The sequence below is a fragment of the Poecilia reticulata genome, chromosome 9, assembly GCF_904066995.2.
Source record: "Poecilia reticulata chromosome 9, P_reticulata-male-v2, whole genome shotgun sequence".
NCBI lineage: Eukaryota > Metazoa > Chordata > Actinopteri > Cyprinodontiformes > Poeciliidae > Poecilia > Poecilia reticulata.
In genome coordinates, this window is record NC_088838.1 from 26172152 (window position 1) to 26181722 (window position 9571).

General features: G+C 41.3%; 1 protein-coding gene across 1 annotated transcript; it reads right to left on the reverse strand.

Moving 5' to 3' along the window:
- Positions 1–764: 764 nt before the first annotated feature.
- On the reverse strand, positions 765–5876 carry lipg (lipase, endothelial). The gene is made up of 10 exons (XM_008418087.3): positions 5462–5876; positions 4033–4217; positions 3735–3914; positions 3199–3310; positions 2891–3109; positions 2541–2783; positions 2256–2373; positions 1753–1980; positions 1432–1536; positions 765–1353 (listed from the first exon to the last, which is right to left on the reverse strand). Exons 1-10 carry the CDS (start codon positions 5538–5540, stop codon positions 1341–1343), a joined length of 1482 nt encoding a protein of 493 aa, XP_008416309.2. The 5' UTR covers positions 5541–5876; the 3' UTR covers positions 765–1340.
- Between the last annotated feature and the right edge of the window lie 3695 nt (positions 5877–9571).

A 9571-nucleotide genomic window follows, 5' to 3' on the forward strand; every position in this document is an offset into this window, starting at 1 on the left:
TGAACAGGTTTATAGCCTGTTATGAGGCATTACAGAGACACACAACTATGCACACACTAAGACCTGAGGCTGTTTGGAGTAACAACCTAAAATGGAAGAAGTCAGATGCAAGTAAACGTGCAAACTCTATGGAGAAAGAACCAAAGTCAGGATTTGAACCAAAAGCATTCTTATTTTGAGGAAACAGCACTAATATTGTTCATCACTAGTGGAATGTTTATGAAAACAGTTTTTAGTCTTACATTTTCTGTCATAAATCACCCCAATCCTCTCCATCCAGTCTATCACCACCTTTATCATATACTTCTCATTTGGAAGGCATTTAAACTTTACCACTTTTAAGTTTGCATTACCCCACCAAATGCTTTCTGTAGATCCAATATAGTTCCAACTGCATTCCTGAGGAGAGGGGGAAGGTAACGTTTTGAAACAGAATTAAATCTTTAAAACTGAACTGATTGGTTCCTAGGATAGCAAAAGAGTTTCTCACTTCTCTTGTTATCCCATCAGTCCAGTTTACTCATTTAGTCCCAGTTCAAGCACCACTCAACTCTTTCCCCATACATTTATGAATCTGGTTCCCCCCAAAATATTGTGGAGACTAGATTCAGAAAAACTGGTTTAACACTTACCAAGAGGTCAAATGCCATTAAAAAAACAAACAAATATAAAGTCTATTGCAAATCACAGCCACAATTAGAGTTGCTGTACAATGACTGAGAATATCAGCCGACATTTAAAAGGGAAACAAATTACAAGAAAAGTTTCTACAAATTACTTTATTTTGCAAAAATATTTACAGTATTTACACACACCCCAAAAATGACACTTTGTAACACTATGTTGTATTTAACGGGTCAAAATACAGTGTATCAGTAATCTCTCAGCAGTTCTTGGTCACAGACACACACACACAAATACTGCATCTGGAAAAATTAAACATGCATCATTATGGGATGTGCTGATAAGTTATGTTGGTCTTGCAGTGCTTTATTTTTTAATAAATAATTTTTAAAAATGTACAGTATGTACTACAATGGCTGGCATTTCCTGGCACGAAGCTCCACTTCACTAATCCGCAGAAGAGTAACGTTCCACGACTTTCCCAGCAGTCTCAATGCAGACGGGACCTCCAAGGCCACGACCCAGTCCACCTTTCTTGTAGACAAGACCCCCAAAGTCCTCATTCCAAGAAACTTTCACGTCCTGAAGCCTCCTTCCCCAGTGCACCAATAAATCCAACAAAAGTGCAGAAGTGACAAGATGCTCCTCCTCCTCCTCTGACCCACACTGGGGCTCCCCGTGGTGACTGTGTATTGGTCATTTGAAGTCTCAACTTCTTACATTGGTAACCTTTAAGGAGATTCGGAATTAGACATGGAAAAAAAAAATTTAAGTGTGACAAAAATCTGTAAAAATCAAGTTGGATACCTTTTTTTAGGTTTAACTTCCCAGCCGTCACGGCATTTAACAAAGGTTATCGACTCTCCTGGAGAGATCTCCGTTTTTGAAGGGTCTTGTGCACAGAAGGCAAACCTGCAGCAAACAAAAGAACTTTAATACAGTGCTCTCTCAACATGCCAGATCAAGGCCCTGCATGGTTTAGACATTAAAAGAGCAAAAGCAAACTGTCACCAGGCCTCTAGAGAACTTTTACACACCGAGATGGTAATTTGGCAATTAATGCAATTGCAGTGCATCAGAGACCAGCTCTTGATAACCATGTTATAGACCTTGCCATCTGCTGCTTACTTTTTCTGAGATTCTCCAGCTTTCACACGAATCCGTCGGATTTCCAGCACAGGCTTGACAGCCTTGGCGTTCCAGTTCCAGAAAGAGTTCTTGAAGTACTTTATGACAGAGCTCAAGGATTCAGAGTCCCCCTCCCAGCTCAGACGGATCTTCAGCAGATCACCAATGTCCTCTTCAGTGAACACCAAGAAAGTGTTGGTGAAGTTCAGGCCAATAGGATCAGCATGGCTGCAAAAGAGACATTGGGGGATCGTCAGGAAACCTGCTAAAGCATCTGAAGATTGAGGAACAGCAAAGATCAGGCGAGCAAAATCAGTTACATGCAACTTTTAGAGCCAGAAGCAACCAGATCCAAGTCAAATATACATTATATGGCTTTTAGCAGGTTTCCAAGAGAACCAAGCAGGCAGCTGCTTTGACATAGCTCAACCAAGAAGCTTCACGCATGGTCATGTCAAAACATTCCAGCAAGACTGGTTTTTCAGGCTAGATCTTGAACTTACACAACAAAGATGTTTCCCGTGTCGTTATGACCACCGTACAGCTTCACGTAAAATGTTGGATCTGCATTATCAAACTGCTTCCTGTTGAACACGTGCATCTTCATTTGATAGTGGTATCCTTCAAGAGAAAACCGTTAATGTTTAGTCAGTAATGTGTACACAGTAGCAGTTTACATGTCACGGGACCTCCTCTGGTTTATGGCAGAATCGCTTATCACTTACTACAAGTGTACAGAGTATAAGATAAAGTCGTAGTAAATTTCCAGGTCATATCCGTTTTCTTACCTCCAAAAGGAGTCTTGGCTCGGGTCTTCAGGTACATCTTACTGTTGCGTCTCTTGCGCATCTTTCTGGCATTGTAGCCAATGTTGTTGCAGCGGTTTTTGCGGCAACTGAGGCAGATCCCCTTCTTGAAGCGATCTGGCCCGGTGCATTGGTAGGCGTAGCTCATGTGCTCCTTGTTCATCAGGGAGTCCACAAACAAGTGCACAGCTCGCTCATGTTCACACTTCATCACCTCCATGAAGTCTGGAGAAAACAGAAATTAAGCACAACATTTAGGAAATTGAAACGCCCATTAGTTTAGGTCTTAAAATTACAAAAAAGGTCACAATGGACCGTCTTTAAGGACTCACTTCCTGCTGCCGCCAACATCTCACCGAGCGCACAGCCAGGCTGTACGTCACCACCGTTTGGATAGATGTCGATATCACCAATTGGCTGCTGGATCCCAATGCTCACACCTAAAGCCTCCCGAGTGTACGTGTGCAGAACATCCACAAAGTCGGCATCGTCAGGGGACAGGCGTTTCTGCTCCTCCACACCCTCAAACATGGGCCCCGCTGGATCCAGACCTACAAGAAACCCAAAGTGGTAAGCCAACAGAATCTTAACATTTTCTAAGCAAAGTTTATTTAAAAGGGATTAAATGCATTCGTCTTACCAGTGATTCTACCAAGAGTCCCTTTTACATACGTTCCTGCAAAACCAGCTACATGAGCACCTAAACTGTATCCAATTAGATGAACATTCTCCAGAGGGAGCTTATGTTCCTCCTGTGTACACAGAAAAAGAAAAAAACATTTATTAACAGCTGCCATAAAATTGATTAATCAAGTCTGCAGTGCTGCTGAACCAGTTGCAATCTGAACATGAAAACTGTTAAAACTACACAGCAGTGAGGTTTTTGAGACGTGACTGGAATATGTGCATGCAAAAGTGTTATTTTCATTGCTAGTTTCTGCAAAAAAAAAAAAAAAAAAAAAAACATAAAATCCAAAGTAAATCTTTGACAAATCCTTTCAATGCTTTTGCCAGTATATGTAAAACCTAGTGACTCACTCGAAAAGGGAAACTTAAATGTTTTCTCAAACCATGTGGTTCATGAGTATATTCTTTGTTAGCATTTATGCAGTTTTCACTACAACTGTGATTCACAAGAGGAAGTCTTTTCGGATGTTATGTCACACACACACACACCTGTAGCCAGTCGAGCATTTTGGCAATGTCTAGCCCAACAGCAAGTGTGTGGTTGACTGCGTCGGGGTAGAGCTGCTGAGCCAAAGGTATCCAGTCGACAACCACCACGTTGGCTTCGTTTTCACGCTGCATCACTGCAGAGACGAGCTTATGCATCCAGGTTTCGAAAATGCCGCTCATCTGAAGGGACATGAACAGAATTAGAACAGAGGCAGATTTCGTCTTCATTGGACATTTCACTTCCTTTCAATCTTTGAGGTGGATTTTAAAACTAGATTAACGTAAAGCAGGCGTTTACCGTCCAGCCATGGATGATGAAGATGGTCTTGGCTGTAGAGTTGAAGCCACATTCTTCTAAACAGGCCTTCTTGCCAGTTTGCAGGTAGCACCCTTCTTGGTCCAAGTCTAAACTTTTCCTCATGTTGTACTTAATCCTGCCATGGACAGCCTCCCAGTCCGTTGATTCAAACCCCTCGTCTTCACCTGGTGAGAAAAAACGCAATTAAAAACGTTGGAACGGATCAAGTGGTCGTTCAATTTAAGTGCTCCATGAGAAACTACGACCAAATAATGGCAACAGCCACAAATATCAAAAGTGCTCCTAGAACAGCAAGCGTCATTTGTGCGCTACTCAGTTTGAAGTGGATGTTAAAGAGTCATTCTATTCCAGAATCAACACATGCATGCTGAATTGCTGCAAAGTCACAGTGAGTGGATGCAACTGTCTTGGCAGCACAAAATGAAATTTCATTTTAAACCATTGCAATAGTACTTATTGCATTTATTTATATACTGTGGATGTGGTGGCTTGTAAAGCCACTCCCCGTCATGAATTGGCTTGTATATCACCGAACCAAAAATGCAACAAGAAAAATGATACAAAACATTTAAAAAGAAAAAAAAAAAGTTGGTATTAGAAAAAAAAGACCGATTTGGATCATGTGACTTTAAACTAAAGCCTATTGAGGGTCTAAACTTTGGCACTTGAAGCGGCCGACCGGCTGATGCATCAGACATCTGCTGCACAAAAGGAGCGCAAACCTGCATGGGCACTTCACTCCCTCTCACACCGCTGCAGCTCGTAATTACGGCATTTTACGCGCCTCATTCAGACCTGAATGCCACATTTCTGAAATGACCCTGCTGCTCTGGCGCAAAGATTCTCTGGAACCAACCAGAACCGAGTCAAATAAAACTTGCTTCCCCCTCATCCGGACGCAGGAGATCCAATTTAATTCAGCGTTTAATTGACTGGCCGAGTGGATTTTAATGACAAGGCCAGCAGAAGCTCGCCGCGCGGTGGCTGACCATCACCACAATTTGTTCAACGTAAACACCCTTTAATTGGACACAGTGGCCAGAATGACTTCAGCCGAGCGGTCAGTAGTAAAAACGCGGATTCAGCGGAACACATGTCCGAATGGTTTAAACAGACAGAACAGAGGTGGGGGAAGAGACGTGGCGTGGTGGAGAGAACCTCCCTTCAAGAGTCTAAAAAAAGGACACGTCGCAGTCTTGGCTCATTGGATCCATCCCGCTTTTCTGCTTTGGATCGCTTATTCTGGATGGGTTTTCTGTTATACATTCATCCCATTCAGGGCGGGAACTGTGAATTTATTAAGAAATCACTAAAGGTTATTGTCAGCTATGTTAGAATCAAGCAATGCCATTTAAAAAAAAAAAAAGCAGACAAAGAAATGAATGAACAATAGACTTGGAGCGCTTACCTTTAAGAACACTGTTTTCCCCTAAAGCGGACGACACATACTGTAGAAAAGTCCATAATAAAAATATCTTGAGATTCATTTCTCAATCACAGAGGAAGCAACACTTTAAAAAAAAAAAAAGCTGTAAGCGAGTCTAAAATGTTCTGGGTGGGTTTTTTGTTGTTGTTGTTGTTGTTGTTGCTGCTCCTTGAGGTAAAGCAGTGAATGTTGATCCAGTGACAAAGTGGGACAGAGAACCGGCGCGTCCTGTTTTTGGATGCTCGCCTCCAGGAGACCGACTCTACAACTACTTGAATCTGCCGGCTGAACGTCCCCCTTTTCAGTTTTAAATACGTTCTCGTTGTAGTCATCTGATCATCGGCTGATCTATCGCGGATCTTATTGGTCAAGCCCCCGATTGTTTACGCCGAAGGGCGTGGCGTCTCTTGAATGGAGAAAGAGTAGTAGTTCCTCACGTTTTTTGTGTGTGACGCAAGCCCCGTTGGCATGGCTTGTCAGATGCCCTGTCGCTGTTTGACGCTCACGGGATCAGTAGATGGCAGAAACAAAGTGGGGAGAACAAACAAAGGAGGAGGGGAAACGCAGTGAGTTTGTTTTCTTGTGGTGATAAAAGCTGAGGATTTTCTGAGCCGCGTCATGGGATGGAAACAATCCACCCCACCGTGGAATATATTTAAAAGGCCGTGCTGCGTGGGGGATGGAGACCCCCTACCCATACCCACACTGAAAGCATCTTTCCCCTATTCTTGGCGCGCAGCCAAACCACCAGCTTAGAGCGCAGACCAGTTTCAATGCTGGAGGCAAAGAATGGGCTCACTCACGCAAGGGGGTCTACAATACAGTCAGTGTTTGTGTGTTCATACATCAGGGTGTGCCAAAAAGGAAGTGGCACCTGCCACTGCAGCAGCCCCCCTTGGTATCTGGTTCCCGTTCTATGCGTTGCAACCACACAAGTAAATATGTTTTTGTTAGGGTTTAGAGATCATAGTCCTGAGATATATGGCAGCTCGTGACTGTGAAGCTGAAAGAAAACACAAAGCTTTTCAATAGCACTAATAAAAAAAAATCATCACCTGTGCAACTTGATGTTGCAAAGGTGCCGCCAAATCAAAAACATAAAAATAAAAAACACAAAAATCTCTGCACATCAGAGTCTCAGTTACATTTAGGTCTGTGCTTTGACTATGCCATTCTAACACATGAATATGTGTTGATCTGTTTCTTATTTTTCATCACTGATTTCGTCAACAGAGGACTTGTTGACAAAATTGTGCTTTCTCAAAATACAAGTGAGATAAAAAAGTGAGCAAACTTGGATAACAAATGTTTAAAACTCAGATGAAAATGCTGATTTTTGGAAACTAATGAAAATAAGACAAAAATGCCGACGCAGACCTGACTTGATTTGTATGGAAAGGCGAGGTGAAGTGGAAAACCTTCGACTTTGCACACAGCAGATATAACTTCCATGATTTTCTTTTTTAATTTCAATTTTTGTTTCATGAAAATGTGGTGAAAAAAAATCTAAATAAACAATCATTTGTGTGTTTTGCCAAATGTAACCCTTTTGCAGGAGAAACAAACTTCCTGCTGTAAAAGTTTTCCTCGATAATTTCACGTTCGTCAACTGAATTCTCAATTAAATGTAAGTAGAGCTAAAAAAAGTTCCTAAAACTCATAGATTCATCAGTGTTACTTTATGTTAACACCTGACTCACAATGTACTTTTTGATTAATTTGTTGTGTAGCAGCCTTAAAGAACACAATTTGTTTCTGTTATTTTAGTTAAATATGTGACAATTTTCAAAAAAGGACCTAGTTTCTTTTATCGTTAGCAGAAACACCTTGTTAAAATGAAACACACATATGACACAGATGTAGCTCTGCATAAACTAATTATAGTCTCCAACCTTCAACAACAAAAGCTGTGCGGAACAAGATGTCGTGTCCTGAAGTGTGTTCATGTTTCAGATACTGACAATAATTACCTTTACAAACAAAAGGTCAGTTTAATGTTACATTTTCTTTGTCAAAAGTTGGTTAAAAGGAAAAAAAACTAGAAAAGAGAAAAAAAACTCAATGTCCTAAATGTATTTTAAAAATGAGAACAGGGACACAGCATGGTTTGAAAATAATTTCTTCTATTTTTAGCCCCTTACCTATTAATAACTGTGTGCTTATAAAGATTCACCATAGCGTCTGAGGAGGTCACTGGAGTTCAAGCGGAGACGTCCAGGCCATGTACCCTCGCTAGTGTATAAATAATTTACCTGACGTCACTCAGAATTTGGAAGCGCTGGAAAACGTTTTGGATCGGACTTCTTCGGGCTCCGTGGTAAGTCGGGAAGGACGCAGGAATCTGAGTGAATAAGTCTGATTACACTATTACTATCAGCCAGTGTCACTGAAATTATGTGAATTTTTCTATACTCTTCCCTGGAGCTTGTAATGTCTCTGAAAAGAGGAAAATAGTAGTAAGTGCATTTATTCATGTCTGCCCGCCCATCCAAAGGCCAGGATTCTAATAAAACAGTTAATAAATGAGAGCGAGAGACAGGCGGTGCCTTAGCACTGAATTTTATATAGTTTGGTGTGTTTTCTGTGAATAACTTATTCTTTTATATGTCTAGCCAAATAACGTCAAACAGGTCGGATCCTAAAATTGAAACTGTTGATATTTCGTCTTCTAAAAATCCTTAAATTCTCGACAAGACTCTGTCTGAGAGGCATGTTTAGAGATTCTGGTAAACATGCCAGAATTATAAGATTAAATCCACACACTGAGGAAAAAAAAAAAAAATATATATATATATATATATATATTCATCAAACATCTTATTTCTTGAAGTGAGAGTAAAAGACATTCCGCAAATATAGCTGACATTTTCTTTCTCTCTGTTTCAAGGTGCAGAACAATGAACAGCGTTGCAACTGTCACTTTAGAAGTAATCCTGGAAGACATTAAGATTCTGCAAAACATGTTGCAGAAATAACAAAAAGCATTAAATCGTACTCTTAAAAGTATTTTTATAGAACAAGGAAGCCTCTGTGGTGTAAGACTCGTTGCATTTCCAGCACGTCTAAATTCAGAGACGCTCCACGGAGGAAGAGATTAAACAGGAATCACAGTTTAGCATTAATCGTGAAAGCAGCAGGGATTCTAAATACATAGTTTGCTGTAAACATTGAGTAAGACGAGCAAACAGTACGTTTTCCAGAAAGTCCTCTGACGTTGTATTTATGTGTTTCACATGAGCATGACGACGACACCAAAGCAAACCGACGGCACGTCTCCAGAAAGAGCTCCATGTACTTCTCAGAACATGTGGTGATGTCAGAGCCTGGCATTCATGTTTACCTTGACTGCTAGAGGAGCCTTCAGTGAAGGCCTCGTGTTATTCTTTCCGTCCACTCAGCAAGATGTCAGGTCTCGGTCTGGGAGCCAGGTCGGTTCTGCACCGTGCCGACCTGTCCTCAGTTTGTTCTGTGAGGTCTGCGCGGCAAGGAGCCACTGCACGAAACTTAAATAATCACACAGAGCAGAGGTTGTCGAGGACAGCAGAAAAATCCTGTTTAAACATTTGTCAGGTGTCAGGCGGAGCTTTGATTCATCCTTTAAAGCCTTTGTTAGAAACTGCAGCAGTGAAATATCAAATTTAGAGCAAAGCTTGCAGCATCTGCAGACACTTTTGGAAGAGACGGCACACCACTTGTTTCTGAAATTTCTAAACTGAGCTAAATTATAGGTTTCCAATTGTGACGTTTCAAGATGACCTTGATGTTTTCAGCTAAAGCGGGTGATCGAGTACAACGAAATAATGACACTGTAGCAAACAAGCAAGACATGGAAAACTGTATTTCCAATTTTATTTAATGGAAATACCTCAAAGGGCGACTGGTTGGTGTGATGGAAAACACTGCTGCCTCACCTCAGTATAGTGCCTGCTTTGCATGTGAGGTACGGAACCTTTGCTCGATGGTTGCATGTTCTCCTCGTTATCTTTCTGGGATTTCCAGCGGTATTCCGTCCATAATCATAAAACTGTAATCAAAAACATATGTGTCGTCTTTGGGACGGACTGGCTATTTTCCCCCACCCCCACAATTTAT

Bases quoted from the DNA above. Each gene is read 5' to 3' on its own strand.
- lipg (XM_008418087.3), bottom strand. From the start codon at position 5,540: ATGAATCTCAAGATATTTTTATTATGGACTTTTCTACAGTATGTGTCG. The intron at 3,110-3,198 runs GTAAGACGAATG...GGTTTCTTGTAG, and splicing joins GACTCTTGGTAGAATCACTG to GTCTGGATCCAGCGGGGCCC. The intron at 2,374-2,540 runs GTAAGAAAACGG...TTTCTCTTGAAG, and splicing joins AGCCAAGACTCCTTTTGGAG to GATACCACTATCAAATGAAG.